Raw genomic sequence first — 21378 nt, forward strand, 5'->3', positions numbered from 1 at the left:
AGTCGGAACTTTATAGAATCTAGTCTCATTAAACATACCGAATCTGTCAACATGAATCTAAGTAATGGCATGTACAAATTGGACAATTTTGTGATTAACAAGATTTGTAACAAGGTGAAAGGGTTGGGTCACCTTATGACCTGAATATGACGTACACTTGATATCCCTAGGGATATGACCTCTCTCTCCTTTACTGTACACCCACCTCTCATTTTACACGGGAGTTACGTTCTTGAAAACCACGGCTTAATTAAATAAGGCGTAAATTAAACATAATTCTCCCATAAGAATACATATAAATGGTACAGGTTAGGGGAACCATCATATACCGCACAGAGTACGAACAGTGCTCTCACTTAAACCAAGTACGCGGCCAACCTCCGACACACGGTCTCCTTTCTGAAGGCGGGTGATCACATTTAATTTCACGTCCATTGCGAATGTTTTTCGTGCCTTTTTAGCTTTAGGCGCCCCAGAGGAGGCAGATGGACAATTTCCAGACATGCTCAATGGGGAAAACAGCGTTTAACACTAAAAAGGTACATGATAAACACACAATGCAAATGAGAGCACAGAGAAAAAGTAGTGCTGGTGTGAACTGAGAAAGTGATGCGCGGGAAACTTGCTGGACGTCGTCACAGTTGTTGTACAGAATACTTCATTAATCATCATCATTAGTTGTAATAATCTTTATTATATTACATTATTATCATAATTATTTTTATTAATAATACAGTATTAAAATAGTTGAGTATGATATGACTGCAACTTTATAGTAATAACTTACAAGCACCTCACCAGGCATCACACTTGACGCCACTGCCAGGCTAATACACGTGGCAAATTTAAACTGTCTTGAACGCGTTATTTCAAGAGTAGGTGCGCATAAATTAGCTTTCAGTAGTAATTGAACAATCGCATTATTCCAAAAACACTTTAATCAATTGCGTGTAAAATGTGAGTTGCCTTTATGTTAGCCTTGTCAATAATCACTCCTTAGTCTGTACTCACCCCTGAAGATGTCAATTACATGAATGCACTTGGGAACTTCATGTTTTCTTGTTTCCTATGTGGTTATCAGCACATGGCATTTTAAGATGTTTTGGAGAAAAAAATTCTATTTACATATTATCTCAACTTTTATAATAGGGTTCTATGGGAAAATGTGGTCCAATTTAAGAAAGAATTTCAGTGATGAAACCTTATCGCAAATAGGATACTTCCTGTTGCTACTTTTTCCATCTTTTACTTTTCTCTCTTCACCACTGATCGGCTCGTTAGCCGCTCGGGCGATTGGTTACGTCTGTTACACACTGTTGGCAAGTACTGGGCATGCATTGGCTCCTGAAAGTATCTCAACCTGCTCCAGTGTTGGTCAGGTCTGGTCTTGAAAGAGCTCACACTCCGTGCCATCACCACACTCTGGCAGATTGTTCCAAGAGTTCACAACACTTACTCTGAAAAAGTTACCCCTCACAGTTATCCCGCCTTGCGGCTTCTTTAACCTTGAGCTGTGTCGCCTTGTGGTGCGAGCGTCCGCCAGCTCCAGGTAAGGACACTCAACTGAGTAGTGCCCTCTGAGTTGCTTGTACACCTCAATCAGATTTCCTCAATACAGTGCAAATTTTGACTAACGAATTTTCTTCCAGTATTGATAAACCAAAAATACAACAATTGGTGTTCTTCTCATACACTTCCCCATCACTTGGGAAACAAAAAGCAACATTCCTGTTTTGTTTTATTTTAATACAGGAATTTAAATAATTAATTCTAACACCAAAAGTTACTGGGTGCACATAAGCTGCCAGTGGAATCGACTGGGTGGAACCTCTTGTCCCATAAATATTTTTACATGCTATTCATCTATATCTGAATCACCATCTCGCTCTTGAAACATACATAACACTGTTGACTATTATATTAGCAAAGGGTACAGTACTGTATTAACTTGCTTATTGATTTCATTAATTCACACCAATACTCATTTTACACTTGAATACTGTCAACACAGCTCTGTCTGTTTTGCAAATATCTTTGGGAAGTATAATTCAAGGATATGTAAAATGTTCTTCATAAAAGTGAATCGGAAATTATTAAAAAAAAGGCTCATCTTACCATTTTTTGTGAGTTGGTGGAAATTGAAGCTGAAGACTAGTCGATGGCCTGTGAATGTGGCGAGACTGTCAGTGGGTGTGAAGTAACCAGTTGTGAGTGTGACTGTTATCAGGGCCTGCAAGAATGATACACGGATCACACAAGGTGTTTAGTAGCGATAGAAAGCAACAGGTACTTTACCTCTCACTAATCTTTATTTTTTTGCAATACAATTAGGTTCTCACCCGGAAAGTTTCAACATCATAGACTTACACATAATACCGGTACGGTATATACAGTACTGTAGTAGTACTGGTATATGTGTTTCATATACCAGGGGTAGAAATTTGCCCTTTTTTCAGGTAGCTAACCAGGCTAATAGAACCAAAGTAAATTACCCCTTCCAAAATTTTATGAGACATATAAAACATTAAAATTTCAATAGTTGACATATACTGGGTAGCCCTATATAGAACGTTGTTTACTTTGACACTTTATTTAAAACTTAATAGCAAAAGGTAAATTATATTAAAATTGAAAACACTGGCATGCACAACATATTATAATATGGATAATATGTTTCCTTGTTTACTTTATAGCATTAGATGAAATTTATAAAAAATTTAGATCCTCTTAAAAAACTAGTGTAGTGTATGCATATGTAACTGTAGGTAACTAAGGGCTTTCTTCTTCACTGGATTTGACCAATAAGTTTCTGTATATGTTCCTTGACCAATTCTTCGATATTGTCCAGCACTTCCTCTCTGCTGCAGCCATCTGTGTGGTTAGACCCATCAACACAGCAGGCCCCAGCTGTTAAAATTCTGTTGCTGGCTTGGTCTGGATTGAAGTTGCTAACACATTGTGACTGCAACTGGGAGAGTAGATCTGTCAAGTGGTCATCGGTGAGACGACTGCACCAGTCTGTCTTGATGAGCTTGATCTTACTGAAGTCACGTTCACCATCAGCAGAACTGGTTAGAATGGACAGCAGAAGGTCAACTAAATGGAGAAAGGAGCCACACTTTTCTCTCTAATAGGCATTTATTTGCTGCCAGGACAGTTTTGAAACAGGTGATATCTTACTCATTTTGTAGAGATAGCATTTGAGTACAGCCCATTCATCCTCCAGCTTGGTTGGATCCACTTCTACCTCCCTTAGACACAGCGGTGTCTCCGAAGCCTTCATTCCGTGTATTCCGCAGGCCGCAGCTTGAAATCCAGAATCCAGGAATTTTGCAGAATTGTACTCGGCATGTCAATAAATCTTTTCTTTAGACTTGTAATCAGAGATATCAGCATATCATACCTTACAGCCATGAAGGTGCTAAAGGTTGACAATCCCTTATCCAAAATCCTTGGGGTCAGAGGCATTTCGGATTTTTTCGGTTTTCACAATGATTAGTTTTTTTTTTTAGCCCACCCGGACACAAGTCACTGACCCACATTGGGGCCTGGGGGGGCGAAAATATTATAATTATAATTATAATAATAATAATAATAATAATAATAATAATTCATAGGTCTAGGTCGTGTTTCTCACTTTTTATCTTTTTTTCATTCTTGTATTTCTTTATTATTATTATTATTATTATTATTATTATTATTATTATTGTTATTATTATAAATTTTATTGACATTTTATTATTATATTTTATTATTATTATTGTTATCATTATTATTATATTTTGGTATATATTTTTTAATTTTAATTTTAATTTGCTATGAATAATTATTATTATAATTAGCATTACTATTTCATTTTCGCCCCCCAGGCCCCAATGTGGGTCAGTGATCTATGCCTGGGTGGGCTAATCCCTGTTAAAAAAAATAAATAACAAATTGCTCCACAGAAAAACTTAAAGTTTTCAGAGTTTTTCGGAATTTCGGATAAAGGGTTGTCAACGTGTATTTCTATCACTTGGCTTCCCTCCTTGGAATATGATAGTGTCACCTTCCAAAATCTTCCTCAAACTGGGTACCGGGCTTGTCAAATATTTACTGCCGGTAAGTCAACTGAAGCCTGAATTTTAGTCATGATATCAGAAACATTGGTTTGTCTGTGTTGAAACTGCCCTGAAAGGCTCCCAAGGCAATGCAAGATATCCTTTAGAAGGTGGATGTGCTTGATTACATCAGCTCTGGTTAGAATTGAACTGAAACAGTTTATTTAGCCAGAAAAACACTGATAAAGAGTGGATAATAATAACAATATTAACATGGCTGAGCCAGTTGAGAACCTGAGCTCTCTTTTAGGCACCTGATGTATATACGTACTGTACATTTATCTCAAGGAAGTATTATGTAACATTAGTAACATCTGGAATAGTACAATAGCATGGTGGTAATAAGAACATCTCATAATGTTACCACGGTTATCACTTCAATATTTATTTATTTTATTTTATTTATTTTTTATTTATATTCCAAGTACAGTATACAGTAAATTACAGTGGAATTGAAAAACATAAATATAACGGGGAGCAATACAACATGGGTTGTATAGTATTAAGGTTGAACAAGAGGACAGAGCTGTCAGGATTATGTCTAGTTGGCAAATATATTTAATGCAATGGTAATTTCTATCTATTTACATGATAATTTCCGATAAAACGGTTTTGATGGTACAATAATAGCAGGTACTGTATATATAGTAGGTATTACAAGAAATATTAATACTTTGACAAAACATATTTTTTAAGAGATGATTTAAAGGAAGGGAGCGTAGTCTTTGCTCGGATGGGTGGGGGTAAGTTCTTAGCTTTTCAGGACGAGTCAAACTCTGCATACCATGACGTCTGGAATGATCTACAGTAGATCGCGTCGATTGTTCATATTGACGTTGGTGCTCTAACTTCTTTTCTTTCTTTTTTTTTTTTTGCTTGGTGATGGACTCAAATTCGTCCACATAGCTAGACATCACGTCAATACTGTACTGCACCGAGATCGCGGACTCCTTGGGAGCAGCAGGGCGCAACTCATGCAACACAAGTTTGGTCTTGCAATGCTATTTATGAACTAGGCACTAAGCACTTCCTTATGGTAAAGCAGACTCTCAAAACTATAAACAAAATTTCAAAACTACTGGATAACTCCTAGACACTGCGAGTCTGACATGCTCGTTGCATACCAGGCGATTAAAAACCAGTAAATTTCTAAGATCTACTCGCCCTTCTGATATTTTGGTCGCCTCAGGCGGCAGGGCATATGTGAATTATTAATGGCAGTAAACAATAATTACATCATATTATAGCTCTCAGGGACCACATCAGCTTATAGAATATTAAAGGTGAAATTGGCTTTATATTGCTAACACACAAGGTGTAGATTAGTGTGTTGATATGGGTATTAACTTCTTTGTTTATACAGTAACATGTTTTAAAGAAAAACTGTAGGGGTAATTGTTTTTGTGATTGGCATGCAAGTGGTGTGAATATTCATAAGTTAAGTTGCCTTTAATTTAGTTGCCTGGAGTGTAGTCAGAGATGTTTGTCATAACAATGGTTTCTTATTTTTGAGGATGAATTATAATTAAACCTCACTAATATGACTTGACACTCTTCTCAGTTCATCTAGATTTGCTTCCTTGTGTCAAATAGCTAATCAAACATATTCCTTTAGACTTAACTTGGTTCATGACAAAACCAGGCCAAGGTTCAAATATTACAAGGGTAATTACGACGGGAAGAGATGAGGGGTATCCAGTAGCCCGACTCGCAAGATATAAGAATGCAGACATTACGCTGAATATCATAGCCAATAAAGTGAACTATTTGATCGATAAATGTACACCCAAGACCAAATCCGGTCTCTCCATAAATACAAGGAGACTGCTACACATGAATCATGAGGCGGTCGACAAAGTTAAGAAGAAACCTCAGAAATTTAAGACATGGGTTAGGATAAATGATGAGCAGATACAGGAACCACATAAAAAAAAAGTTCCTGAGGCAGGTTGCGAGCGAGGTCAAGTCAGACCCAAAGGCGTTATGCAAAGTCGAAATTAAAAATGCAAGTTGGCATATCGGACCTGAGACTTGAAGATGATAGGTATGCAGATTCAGGCCAGGACAAGGGAGGTGTTCAAATCCACAAGAGTGGATGTGAACAATCTTCCTGCGTTTGAGGACAAATGGTTTGACACAGTGCTGAACCATATTGTGTTCTCAGAACAGGGTATAAGAAATAAATTGTCAAAGCTAAAAGTTCTTAAGAGTCCCAGCCCTGACGTGGTGCATCCCAGAGTGCTTAGAGAGTTGTGCAATGAGTATGCTGAGCCCCTGAAGATCTTGTTCTGTAAATGCTTGGATGAGCCAAAGATCCCCAGTGACTGGAAAATGGCTTATGTGAGTCTTATCTTCAAGAAGGGCAATTTTCACTCCGCAAATAATTATAGACCAATGAGCCTGACCAGCATAGTATGCAAAGTACTTTGAGAGCATTACAAGAGAGGCCATGATGAAACATCTACTACGAAACAACCTTGTAAATGATTGCCAATACCGTTTTATGCCGGGACGCTCCTGTATAACACAATTACTCAAGGTACTGGATGCTTGGACCCAAATTCTCTAACAGGGTGGCAATATCAAGAATATACAACCTAGATTTTTCCAAGGCTTTCAACAGCGTATCCCATGAATGGCAGAGAATTAAACTGGAAGGGGACTGGATTCCGAGAAGTGTCTTAGTGTGGATCAGAGACTTTTGCATGATCACAAGCAGTGTGTGGTGATTAAAGGTAAGAAATCATCATGTGTACCTGTGTATTGGGCCCGCTGTTGTTTGTTTGTTTCATAAATGACATGCCAGAAGCTATACACTCCTCCATACAAATATTTTCAGACAATGCTAAGTTATTTAGGGAAATTAAGAACCTAACAAAATGCGGAGCTGCAGAAACAACCCTGTGAACTTCAAGTGCGCTCGAAGAAATGACTGCTAATATTAAATGTCACGAAGTGTAAGATGATGCACCTGGGTTTTACCAACGGTATGGAGGCGTAGGCATATCATATGTCCCAATGGGATGAAGAAACTGATGAATAAGGACCGAATGCGAAAAGGACCTTGGTGTGTGTGTGTGTCTAGACAATGAACTGAAGTTCTTGGGCCATCAAGCAACTAAACTATTAGGTCTTATAAGAAGGTCGTTCAAATATCTAAACAGTCCATCCTTCGTGACGATATTCAAGAGTGAGGTGCTTCCCTGCCTGGAGTACCGTCACCCTGTCTGGTCACCGAGATATGCTATGGACTGTCAATTGATTGAAAATCTCCAAAGGAGTGCCACCAGACTGTTGCCTGCTTTTCGGCACCTCAGCTATCCAGAGAGATTACAATGTCAGCAACTGCCTAGCTTAGACGACAGACGGGCATGGGGGGATCTAATTGAAGTGTATAAACATCTCAAAGGGCATTACGTGTACTCTGTCAAGTGTCCAGACCTGGGGCTGGCAGACGCTCACCCCACAAGGGGTTACAGTTCAAGGTTGAAGAAGCTACAAGTCCAGAAAACTGTGAGGGCAAACTTTTTCGGAGAGAGAATTATGAACTCTTGAAACAACCTGCCAGAGAGTGTTGTGATGGCACCGAGTGTGAGCTATTTCAAGACCAGACTTGACCAACACTAGAGCAGGTTCAGATACATTCAGGAGCCAGTGCATGCTCAGTACTTGCCAACAGTGCGTTAACAGAGACATGACCGACCACCCAAATTGTTAATGAGCCGATCAGTGGTGAAGAGGTTAAAATTGTATGTAAAAAGTACAGTAAATGAGGAATTACACCTCCCACATTCATACTTGTGCATAATAAACACATGTGGAGGAGAGTTTCAGACCAGATTCACAAAAATTTATAAAAAAATCACCGATTCCTACTAATAGGTCCTTGTTGATCACAACAGTGACCATCCACTACAGCCCAAAGAAAATTTCAAAGTGGTTCATTCTGTCCACTGGATGTTTCATTTATACCCCATAGGTTTAATCATATTCCTACCAAACCTGTCATGTGCTGTAACTCTGAAACTATTGAGAACTGACAATTTGATCATTTAGTAATTTACCTTCTTTATGTCTCAGGAATACAGTCCCTGCATATACTGTATTAGTTTATACAGGTTATTTAATAATGCTATAGTACTGCTCATCACAAATTATGTTGGAACCACAGATGGAGCAAACATTCCATAATACTTGTACAAAGAAAATCTGAGAAAATAGTTAACACTCAAACCCTGCTAACCTAATGATCCTCTATTACAAGCTTCCATGCCAGATACTTCCAAGTGTCTGCAACTTTACATCCAATACCTCAAGATGATCAATTTTGCATTACTGTATAGTGTAGATAACTGATAATGGAACATGTTGTCCAGAGCATGTTCTGGCAAGTGCTGTGAAGTCTTTTAAGGTTTGTACTAAAGTTCCTTAACACTGAAGCTTTTTGATATTTAAGATTTGGAAGGAGAGAATATTTGTTGACTTTTATATAAGAAAAGTGACTATAGTACAGCAATTTGTTTTCTGAATAAAACTGAATTCTTCTAATTTAAATTTCTAGTTTCATACTTCTGAAGAAATTAATAAAGTTACTCGAGCAATCACAATCTGAAATACGGTACGAATACAGTATCCTTTTAAATCATGTTGCAACTGACATTATAGTCATTACATAATTTCAATTTAAGGTTTATGTTTCTCTCTTTAGAGGGTTTAAATATAGACAGGTGTATTACAAGTACAGGTTGTACCTCTCTAGTCCGGCATTCTGTGGAAACTCCCGTGGTCCGGAACTATTTTAGTTTGTCCAATAGATAGGCAGCTTTTTTTTATATATAACTTATCTGAATTATTATTATTACAGGAGTATTACATTTTCGCCCCTCAGGCCCCAATGTGGGTCAGTGACCTATGCCCGGGTGGGCTAATCCCCGTAAAAACAACAACAACAAAGCCACAGGAAATTAAGGTTTGTTTACATCCGGCAGTTCGGCTGCTCTCTTTCTCTCTGCTTGTCTATACAGAGTACAACATTTAACCCTTCAATATATACGAGCAGTAAATAAGTGTTGCTTTCATATTCTTATGTAGAGTAATGACGATATGTTTTCACATGTGCGCACTTACATACGCGATCTCTCTTTTTTTTCTTTACCATTATCGTTAGCTACTTCTATTGTTCCATTTATTAACATTAAATAACATTACTTAAAACAACCATATTAATTTTACTACAGCTACAACCAGGGTCTTATTTTCTTCAGTTTTATATGTAGAACCAGTCAGTCACTGGTTTTGTAAACAACGAAAACAAAGTCGTCTCGTCTCCTCGTGTGTTTTAATATTCTACGTATTATTAATGAATTGCATTGCTCATTTTGCACACAAACATTAATTCAATCAAAAAGACATTCAGTAATAAACAATAAAGAATCCTTTGTACATAAAGAGAAATGACGCTGTTTACACGATTGTGCACGTCTGAACGTTGGTGAGCCGTTCAAACCCGCCGAAATTCGAGTTTCCGCCGTCAAAATTTTTTATTGTTTTTTTTTGTTCCAATAAAAAACGTTGAATTAAAAACTCCGGAAATTTGAGAAGCTACTGTACGACATTTAACCCTTCAATGTGTCTTCAAAGAGACCATGAAGCAGAGAACGTGGTGCTAGTGCTTCCAAGCGTAAGCACAAGTCACTATCTATCCAGGAAACGGGTGAATTTCCATGGTCAGGAAATTTCCATGGTCCGGCACCGGTCAGGTCCCGAGGTTGCTGGACTAGAGAGGTAAAACCTGTATATTATTTAATAAAGGGTCAATCCACCCTCCTTATCAATTACAACTTGTGGCTTCCTCAGCATACAAGATACTTTGTTTCTAACAAGCTCGGGCTTCTTTCTAAAAAATCTCCCACTGTCTTGTCACATGATCAAACAGCTGGTTCAGCATCCTCTACTGTATAACTCGGACTCCCAGGAATTGATGATACTTGCCCAGATATTTTCAATGGGATTCATGCCACATCACTTGCTCTGCAATTCCATGAGCCTTAGGTCTTGCTGCCCGTCAAACACTGACACACTGCTCTGGCCGTGTGGATGGGGCATTTGTCTTGAATAAAATTAATTGGCCCTGCAGGCTATGGGAAATTGCATTTGTGAATTGAGGGACCACCAGACTGGTGCCTGCTCTATGTGATGTAATGGTCAGCATGCTTGCTTTGCAAGCGAATGGACCCAGGTTTGATTCCCGGGCAGGGTGAAACTATGAGCAGGTTTCTTTATGCCATTTGCCTCTGTCTACCCAGCAGTAAATGGGAACCTGGAAGTTAATCGATTTGCTGATCGTATTCCGGGATAATGGTTAGCCAGTGCAGTTGTCTGGTCTTCTCAGACTATTCCTTCACACTGGGTCATGCAGCTCATTTACTTTGGGTGTGGTTGTTGTGTTGGCGACAGTTTCTACACCTTAAACAGATTCAAGCCTAGGTGGCCCTTGGGCCGGCCATCATCATTACACAAGGGACAACCATTACTATTATCAGAGACTTAATGGACCGCCTAATGAGCAGATCCATGGAGAAAAGGATAAAAGTAAAGTAAATATATCTCGTTTTACGAATGCATGATCCATGAGTAAATATAAAAAGCATGTAACCTTTAATAGTTAGACTTGTGTAAAACTGCAAATAACTGTACAGTACAGTATATGAGATTTTTTCTTGAATATAGATCCAAAGTCTTGGCGCCCTCTACTATATTTACAATGACAAATGTGGACCAGAGCCTACAAAAGGTTGGGGGGACCACGGGTATAAATGGTATCAAAACAATGGAAACCTTTCTCATCCAGTGACTATTTTTTTTTTCATATTCGCCACTTATCAGCTTACTAGCCGTTTGGGCGGTTTATCCAGTGTTAGTACAGGAGGAAGCTAGGAAACCTGTGGTGTTTGGTAGTGAGGGTCACACTGGATAACGCCCTTCTCATGTGTGTCCAGGCCGAGGCTTAAACACAGACACATTAGTGAGAGTTATGCGCGTTACCGCTACATCACCAACACCCCTTATGATTATATTTCCTAACTTTAAGCAAACTAGTAGTGAGATGTTTCTCTTAATTTTTAATGACTTTTGTATTTATTGACATAAAATACCCGATGAAAGGCCTTAGGGTAATTATTGACGATTGACCAGTGGCCAATTTTTCACAAAAAAAAAATTATAAAACTGCCGCAATTGAACCGTTGTGGAATGCTGCCAAGTGCAGAAACAACAAACAAGCCAGTACTTATTGCCAAATGTTGGATGGGTACCTGTGCGAGCTCATGTGGTACCAGCGTCACAAAGGGCAAAATTTGTATGAGCTTTTGTTAAGCATGATTGGTCAGTATTTCTGATTCATAGACCCGTAAGTCACAAATAAAACATTTCTGCAAAACATGAGTTTCGCATTTAAAATCAGCACGAGAAACTGTATCTTTAATGCAAGTTTCAAAATTTGGAACAGTGACTGATTTTTAATAAGACCCAAAACCTCATTTGTGACACCAAATACCATGTCTTGGCTATGCCCAGGCGCTGGTGCCTGATTGCTTGTCCCAATTTAAACAAAATTTTCACTTCAATTTATTTTCAATCTCAAATTTTCACTTCAATTTATTTTCAATCTCCACCGTGGTCACTGTTGTCACTATGGACTGTCTTAGCTGTAGGCACAATACTACACCCACTGATCGACTTTTGGATGGTCATTCACAGCCATGAACACCATTCATTTAAAATTTTCTGAAAAAATCTTGTCATATGGCAATGATTTTGTGGTTGTATACCTCCGGGCCAGGCCTATTCCTCTGGTCAGTAGAGTGCTATCAATATACGATCAGAAATAACATTAAAAATCTTATATGGATTTACACATTCACATCACTAAGACGATCTTGATGTTCTTATGTAATCAGTGTTCGCTCAAAACCGAACGCCCGAATGCAAGCACGCTTTGTTACAGACACAGCCTGGGCTGGTATACACAAAATTTTTAAGTACTGTACTAGCAAACAGTTGTTAAGGCTGACATTTTCCTGTTAAGCACTAATAGTACATATACAAAACTTTTAAGGGCCTTAATAGTACGTGTTACCGCAAGCAGTAATGAGTAAGATGACACATAAACAAACATTATGTTAGGCTGTAAGTCATATCATGTTTATTGGGTGTGCCTGCCCGTATACAGTATGTAGAGTGTCGAGTTGGTTGAAGATGAGAGACCTAGAGGAGGTGAGCTGTTGGGTGGTAGTAAGGGAGCTTGTTTGTGTATAATCACCTGACTCAGCAGCCCTCACCCATCGAGAGAGGGTTGGGGAGGCGACAGCAGGGTATATCGGCACTGTAGCTATTCAGACCACAAAGGCAACACCTAACCTGGTTTCTCTTGAGACTTTCAACACGTAAGTTTAACTGGTACTTATTGTGTACACAGGTAGACTGTGTCCATTGCATCGTTTATCATTGTGACAACATGAAATATGGCAAATTAAGTACTCATTAAGTGTTAAGATTAGACTAATTACATAGCTATGATTGTCATGTATGATTTAGTTTAAATACTAAAATGACTTGTATTCAACAGCTTTGACCAAATTATAATGTTTCAAATTATAATGTTCAAGTCCAACGTCACAAGTTTCATTAAATCCTTTAACCGCCCGGACGGCGGTTACAGTACTGTTAAGTTAAAAGATCTCGGGAACACTTTTAAGTCCCATAATAGTCGTCTGTTAGTTGATACCCTGGCGAACCAACAACATTATCATCAGCGGCAACAACGCATTTACTGGGAAAGGAGAGATATATTTAATGAATATAGTGTGTAAATATTACATATAGTGTGAATAAATTGTGTGTATTCCCTCTTTATAGCAGGGATCTTCTTTCTTGACTTGGACAATACTGACAATCAGTATCTCACACTCTGCCACTGACCTCACCACACCAGGAAATGCAGCATTGGCTCTCATGATGATTTCCAGCCATGCCCTCTGGTTATTTTTTGTTAAACCACCCATCACATTTTTCACATGAAAAATACATTTTTTCCCAAGTTTTCTTACTGTTTTGGGGCATATCACTTTTTTTTGTTAGGTTAAGACGTGGCCTGTTAGGTAACCTAACCTTTTTTTAGTCAGGTTTGGACATTGCCTGTTAGGTCAGGTAACCTAATCTAAAAAAAAGTTAGGTTACCTGACCTAACAGGCCACATCCTAACCTCGTAACCTAGCTAAAGAAGGTGATTTGCCTCAAAGATAAATGTCAGAATCCGTTAAAACAATAAGAAAACTTGCAAAAAAAATCTATTTCATGTGAAAAAAGGTGATGGGTAGTTAACGAAACGAGTGTGATGTTGCGTGTCACCATAACATCAAATTGCGACTTGGGAAAATTCGTGATTTTTACGAGTAATAAACCACGAATATCGCGTTTATTTTTGGAATGCGCCGCTTAATTCAAGTATATTCTTTCGTTACTCGATGAGATCTACTAAATGGTAAGAACAAAAATCGTATAAAGGTGATGGGTTGATAACGAAATATAACCCCCTCCTTTTATCGTTATTATTCAGAAAAGCCTTCAAGCGGCCATTCAATTTTAGCGTTTCTCTTCAATGGCATCCACCAATAATACTGTAAAGTCTGGTCTGCTGTCCAGTTGAGCTTCCTTTTCTTACGTGGGGTTGAGACTTACACTCCCTCAATAACACAGCACGGCAAAGAAATAAATCCTCCTTCAAACCGCATAGATTAGTTTTTTTTTAATGATCAAAATGTATATAAATGTAAATATTTAAATTAATCTTCATAATTTCATTGAGGTTATTCAGCCATAAGACCATTTTATATGATTAACTGCTATCTTTAGCGGTACTTAAAAAACTAATTGTGCGGTAAAAGTTTGCTAGTCAGGCTGTGTATAACTTTTAAATTTTACTGCTATATGGGTCCGACTAATTACCCAAATGTAGCCGCAATGAAGTCAAATAATGGTCCTACATGAATAAATCGGACTGTCAACCACTTCTCGACTAGTATTTGGTGTCACGAAGTCAAGAAAAATTGGAAAACTTAATTTAATCTGAGTCAATTGATCGCATGCATAAAAGTTTTGTGTATACGGGCCCTGAGAAGGCTGACTTTATCTTTGGCCCGGTCTGGAGTAAATACACACGTCCTCATGACAGACTCGGGACAATCTCTTTCGTATTAAGTTATTACATATTTTCATATTTTCACTCTGACGAAGAATCCCCCAATTTCACGTTTTGCTAATAAACCCTCGGTTCATGAATTTCAATTTGTAGTAAATGAACTGGCAGAATAGTTATGTTTGTCCCCTAAGCTTTAAACACGTTACACACCTGTACTTAGTAAAAGTTACTCGGCATAATATATGGAAAATAAATGCTAAGCTGGAAACTCCTCCTTGGACACACTCCGTACATGTCCGAGGGTGATATTTTCCATCAGATTAATATCATTATGATCGTGGGGGTGACAAGTTGGACATATATATTGGATGTTATGATAATTATCATGAAAATTATTACCTTTAACAGTTAGCACTGTTATACAGTATCCCTTATTGCTTTCTCACACTGAAGCAGCCATGGCGGTGGCTGGCATAGTATTTACCTCTTGATACCATAATGAAAAGTTTTTAATGAAAATTCAATTTGGTAAAGGTGTACTTCAATTTACTTACCTTCTATAACTTCATTGTGATTACTTGGTATATGTGACACAATGCAGTATCCCACATATAAATCAATCAAACGTAATAACCACTAACCGTTATGATCACCACTTGTTTCTCAAGACAGAGCACTCAACTGATGTGTGTATTGCTTGAATTATGGGCAGTTGGAAACTGCAACTGGTAACTGCGCACTGCTTGCTGATTGGATGAGTGAAAACTATTACGTTGCACTTCACTTATCTAGCCAGGATGGGAAGACACCGCATACTGTAATTGTTGCTTAGTCGGGGGGAAATATAAAGGATAGCTCTGGACCTGACTAGGACCTGTCTGGTGCCCAACATATCGTACCGCAAACATGTATTGTTTCACCAACCCCCAAAATAGTAATGACTATATAATTTATTTAATTTAAAAAATAACCACAGCCTATTAGTTTAGTTTAACAAATTTATTGACAAAGCTTGGTGTACTGTTTGCCTATTCTGAGTAATTCAATCAGGTCTTGACACTGAGGGTGGTATTGTGGGGTACGAGTTGTTTGGTTCACACTCGGGATGCAATGAAGAAAGGAAACTCACAATGTGCTCTCTGTATACATGTTGTATTGGATGTACAATGCAGCTTGGTGCTGGGAAGTGGCAGCGTGGTTACAAGCGTGATGTAGAGAGAGCTGGTTGGTGAGGATGCTCAGAGGAGGACAGCTTGTGGGTCGCCAGGCAGCGGCGGAGGTGGTGTTGCTTGCTGCGGCTGTAGTTAGTAACAGAGACTGGTCACCACGAGGTCAGGTCTTGAATAGCGGAGGTAGGTGTGGCTTAGTAGTTGACCTCCGTCATGTAAGGCGTCGCTGGTTGACCTAGACAACGAGGCATACACTGGGGAATTCGCGGGGTCGGCTACTCAGCGACAAACAGCGTTTGTAGGAGAGAAATCCACTACAGTATCACTTCTCACTGCCAAGCAGGACAGAGGTTCATACACAAAGAAATACATCATATTCATTAACAGCTATATATATATAGAGGTCAGATTCATGTGGGTAATGTCACTGTTCGCTGTCATGCAAGACAGTGGTTCACATACATTGGACGTCATATTCTAATTGAAGACTAATCAGCGTGGGCTAGCAAATTTGGGATAAACAGCAAGAATGTCAAAGCGAGGGTTGGATCCTCCATCTCGGGAGAAGGAAGGAGGCGAGTCACCAGGGCTTGCAAAGTGCGCCCCTATTGGGTCAGGGTGTCCAGAATGAGTTGTTGTTGCCTCTGCAATGTCGCAATTGTTTTCACAAACGAGTTGAGAATGCGGGTCCTGAATGGGATCACCGACATGTTCCCACAATTCACGGAGTTTTTGGACACAAACAAACTATCAGTCGAATTGGTGAGAAATCCGATCCGTTGTCACCTCACTGCACTGAATGAACATTTCAGTTCGTACTTCACTGATGTTGACACCGATCCCTGGGACTGGGTTCTGGATCCATTTGTTGCCCATTCATCAGCGCGTGGTCTCAGTGGAAAGGCAGAGGAAGAGCTGTTGGAGCTGTCATGCGATGAGACCCAGAGGATCCGGTTCCGTCAAGGTGTGCATGTAGACTTTTGGCCTTCTGTTCAACAGGAGTATCCTGAACTCGTTGCTACTGCTATGAAGATCTTGCTCCCTTTTCCAACTACGTACCTCTGCGAGGCATCTTTCTCAGCCTCTGACAGCCATGAAGACCAAGTACAGGGCTCAGATACATGTGGAGAATGACCTACGAGTATGCCTCTCGTCCATCCCTCCAAGGATAGAGAAGTTGTGCACTGAGAGACAGGCCCACATTTCGCATTAATAATGATAAAGAGACATTTAATATTGGTGTGTGTATGAGAGAGAAAGAAAGTGCTTGAATTTATGTGGATCTCTGATGCTATTTCCCTGGTGGAGATATGTTGAATTTATTGATTTTGCTTGTTATGCGTGTGTTCACTTGCAGAGAAAAGTAATAAGCCTCATCTATCCACTTGCCTACCAACCAACATACAGTAACTGTCGTCACTGTGGTAGAGAGGGACTACTCGGTACATGTGTATTGGATGAAGGATGCTGTTGTATTCCTCCTATTTTTGGATTGTACTTTTTTATTTGAATTGTTCTTTTGAGTTTTGATACTATCAAAGGTGCCACTTGGGGATGGGGTTAAAGTTACTTTTGGCTACTGTTTGTATGATTCACAGCTTTCCCTGAGTGTTAATATTCTGAAATGGTGCACAGATATATCCAATACATTTCTTTTGATTTGTATTTGTTTGTCCACATAACCTATATAGAAGTGTGAAAAATAAGCCTAATATAAAATTATTTTGGGGGATATATGTGAGGGGGTCCTTGGTTTATTTTCTCTCATACAAGGGGTCCTTGATTGAGAACCCCTCGTAGCGCTCTTCAAAGGTACTGTCATCCCGTCTGCTCCCCGAGATATACTAGAGAATAAGTTTATCGAAAATGTCCTGAGGAGGGCCACCATCACAGACTGGTGCCAGTCCTACGGCACCTCAGTTGCCCGGAGAGATTATAACACCTGCAACTGTCTAGCGTATACTATACAGTAGAAGGGCAAGGGGTAGCCTAATTGAAGTTTAGAAACATCTCAGAGGGCACTACTTGATCGAGTGTCCATACTGGAGCTGGCGGACGCCCGCCCCATAAGGGGTCACAGTTCGAGGTTGAAGAAGCCACATGTTCAGAAAATTGTGAGGGCAAACTTTTCCCGGGTGAGAATTGTAAACTCTTGAAACAACCTGCCAGAGTGTTGTGACCGCATCGAGTGTGAACAGTGAGCTCTCTCTCAAGAACAGACTTGACATACACTGGCGCAAGTACAAATAAATAATTCTGGAGCCAGTACATGCCCAGATAAGACGCTGGTATGATGCTAGGCACTTGGAGTGATAAATTAGAACTGGTTAATATCAATATAACAATAAATTCAATGCGTCTGTCAGATTCTCTGAATTCTTTAGATCAAGGAAATGCAACTATAAATACGACCTGACTGCTGACAATTTGATAATAGACTGAATAATGCAGTTATTTCTCACTGGTTCATCAATGAATAGTTATATTACAGTTTTCACTGCAACTACGTACATTTAAAGCTTTTAACCTATTTCTCAATTGATCTTGAATGCATCAGCTAACGTTAGGTATACATAACTGCCAGGGGCGTCATTTGGGGGGCACAGCCCCCCAAGACCTGACTTTGCCCCCCAAAGACCTGACTTTGCCCCCCCCAAAAAAAAGAAACCTGGCTTTGCCCCCCCCAAGACCTGGCTTGCCCCTCCCTAGGACTGTCTTGCTCTCCAAGGAAAATTATAATAATATTCCTTTTTCTTATACAAGAATTTGGATTTGGTGAGAACATCTCAGTGGTATTTTTACTATGTATAATTAAACAAAATGTTAAGTATTCGTATATTTTCATCGTTCCCATTAACTATAATTTATAAACTGAATAGCAGTAAGGAAGTAAGTCATATTGCTAGCAGCCACACGGTCCACACCGGCCAGATGCAAATTTAAAATATAAAACGTGTTGGAACGTGTTCCATCTGTTACAACACCACCCGGGTGCACCACGGTGGAGCAGGATTTTGACCCTTACTCTTTGCATGTAATGGTGTTGCCCCCCCCCATCCCCCCCCCCCTCAAGCAACATCTGAAATGACGCCTCTGATAACTGCTAACATAAGAGTTCAATCGTAATCTTAACATAGGCTGTGTTGGAATTTAGAAAACGGGTATATAAGGACATACGACAGAAAATTTACATTTTAGTGGGTGACTCAGGAAAAAAAGTTATAAAGGTTTTATCTTTTTTTCTTTCTTCTTTTATTCTCTTCACCACTGATCGGCTCGTTAGCCGCTTGGGCGATCGGTCACGTCTCTGTTACGCACTGTTGGCAAGTACTGGGTATACACAGGCTCCTGAATGTACCTTAACCCGCTCCAGTGTTGGTCAAATCTTGTCTTGAAAGAGCTCACACTCGGTACCGTCACAACACTTTCTGGTAGATTGTTCCAAGAGTTCACAACTCTCTCTCCGAAAAAGTTTGCCATTCACAGTTTCCTGGACTTACGGCTTCTTCAATCTTGAGCTGTGACCCCTTGTGGGGCGAACGTCCGCCAGCTCCAAGTAAGGACACTCGACTGAGTAGTGCCCCTTGAGATGCTTATACACCTCTATTAGGTCACCCCTTGCCCGTCTGTAATATAAGCTAGGCAAGTTGAGGCGCTCCAATCTCTCAGGGTAGCTGAGGTGCCGAAGGGCAGGCACCAGTCTGGTGGCCCTCCTTTGAACATTTTCAACCAACTGACAGTCCCTAGCATATCTAGGGGACCAAACGGGATGACAGTACTCCAGATGGGGAAGCACTTCACTCTTGAAGATCGTTACGAGGGACGGACCGTCTAGATATCTGAACGACCTTCTTATAAGACCCAATAATTTATTTGCCTGATTTACCTTTGTCTCGCAATGGTCCGAGAACTTCAGCTCATTGTCAACATACACACCTAGGTCCTTCTCACATTGTCTCAAATAGTGCAGTTTCTTCATCCCGTTGGGACATATGATACGCCTCCTTACCGTTGGTACGTCCCAGGTGCATCCTCTTACACTTCGTGACATTGAATCTCAGCAGCCATTTCTTCAACCATTCTTGGAGCCCACAGAGGTCCTTCTGCAGCTCTTCACAGTCCGCTTGGTTCTTGATTTCCTGAAATAACTTGGCGTCATCAGCAAACATTTGTATGGAGGAGTGTACAACATCAGGCATGTCATTTATGAAACAAACAAACAACAACTTGCCCAATACACTACCCTGTGGTACCCCGCTTGTGACAGGTACGGATGATGATTTCGTGCTATTAATCACCACACACTGCTTGCGGTTATGTAGAAAGTCTTTTATCCACGCTAGGACATAACCCCGAATTCCGTACCCTTCCAGTTTGATTTTCAGCCTTTCGTGGGGGTACACTGACGAAAGCCTTGGCAAAATCTAGGTAAATATTGTCGATATTACCACCCCGTTCCAGAATATGCGTCCAAATATCCAATACCTTGAGCAATTGTGTTTAAGCAGGAGCGCCCCGGCATAAAACCGTGTTGGCAATCCTTTACAAGGTTGTTTCGTAGTAGATGTTCCATCGCGGCATCTCTGATAATACTCTCAAGTACTTTACATATTATACTGGTCAGGCTCACCGGTCTATAGTTGTTCGTGGAGTGACGATCGCCCCTCTTGAAGATAGGACTCACATAAGCCACTTTTCATTCACTGGGGACCTTTCGTTCATCCAGGCATTTACAAAACAGGATCTTCAGGGGCTCGGCAAGCTCGTTGCTCAACTCTTTTACCACTCTAGGATGCACCATGTCAGGGCCGGGACTCTTATGGACCTTTAGCTTTGACAGTTTATTTCTAATATCCTCTTCTGTGAACACAATGTGGGTCAGTGCTGTGTCGAACCGTCTGTCCTCAAACGCAGGAAGGTTAATCGCATCCTCTTTTGTGAACACCGAGGAAAAGAAGCTGTTCAATGCCTCAGCTTTATCCTGGTCAGAATCTGCATAACTACCATCTTCAAGCCTCAGGTCTGATACTCCTACTCGCGTTTTTAATTTCGACTTTGCATAGCGGTAAAACGCGTTTGGGTTTGACTTGACCTCGCTTGCAACCAGCCTCTGGAACTCCTTTTCAGCCCTTCTACATTCTATCTTTGCTTGGTTTCTGGCTCTTGCATGCATCCTCCTGTCCAGCTCGTCATTTGACCCAACCCACGTCTTGAATTTCTAGGTTTTCTTCTTAACTTTGTCGACCGCTGCATGGTTCATTTGTAGGGATCCCCTCGTATTCCTAGAGGCACTGGGCTTGGTCTTGGGTATATATTTATCAGTCAAATGGGTCACTTTACTAGTTATGATATTCAGCGTAGTGTCTGCGTTCATGTGCCTTAATGAGTCAGGCCAGTGGATACCCCTCATCTCTTCCCTCATCCCGTTGTAATTTTCCTTATAATATTTGCACCTTGGCCTAGCCTCAGCTTGCACTGGGTAATAGTTAAATCTGAATGACAACACTACGTATATGGTGACTAGTACCAACTGGGGCAAGGTTTTCCAGTTTGGCCACCATTCCCTCCTCGTTTGTTATGATGAGGTCTAGTTACGAGGGCCTGGGTTGCCACCATTTTATAAGGGCCTGTGTGTCAGTAACAATTCCTTTTACTCTCATACTTATAACCATTGGTAACGTGACGAGAGGAGACTCGTGGGTAGATGTAATGATAGTAACAAGTAATAGGGAAGAAATAACGGTATATACTGTAGGTAAATAATAGACACAATATACAAATACAAAATTTATTTAAACATTGATATGGAGGTAGGAGAAAGAATATATGTACCAACAGACGAAATCTGGTACTATGCCCTCAGGCTCAACATACTCACACCACTACTGGGTGGACATACTCAATAACACTC

General features: G+C 40.0%; 1 protein-coding gene across 2 annotated transcripts in view; it reads right to left on the reverse strand.

Annotated features, from left to right (window-relative positions):
* LOC121872310 overlaps positions 1 to 15165 on the reverse strand; it is a 42166-nt gene extending 27001 nt beyond the window's left edge. The window contains exons 1-2 of one of the 2 annotated variants that reach the window (XM_042375012.1): positions 14940 to 15165; positions 2116 to 2230 (exon numbers count right to left, since the gene is read on the reverse strand). In XM_042375012.1, coding sequence (XP_042230946.1) covers positions 2116 to 2118 — 3 coding nt within the window. In that variant the 5' untranslated portion in view covers positions 2119 to 2230; positions 14940 to 15165. Of the gene's footprint in view, positions 1 to 2115; positions 2231 to 14852 lie in introns of both variants that reach the window. The other variant, XM_042375013.1, reaches the window with a different exon arrangement.
* Positions 15166 to 21378: the final 6213 nt, after the last annotated feature.

This window comes from Homarus americanus, unplaced genomic scaffold (genome assembly GCF_018991925.1).
Source record: "Homarus americanus isolate GMGI-L3 unplaced genomic scaffold, GMGI_Hamer_2.0 scaffold5589, whole genome shotgun sequence".
Lineage (NCBI taxonomy): Eukaryota > Metazoa > Arthropoda > Malacostraca > Decapoda > Nephropidae > Homarus > Homarus americanus.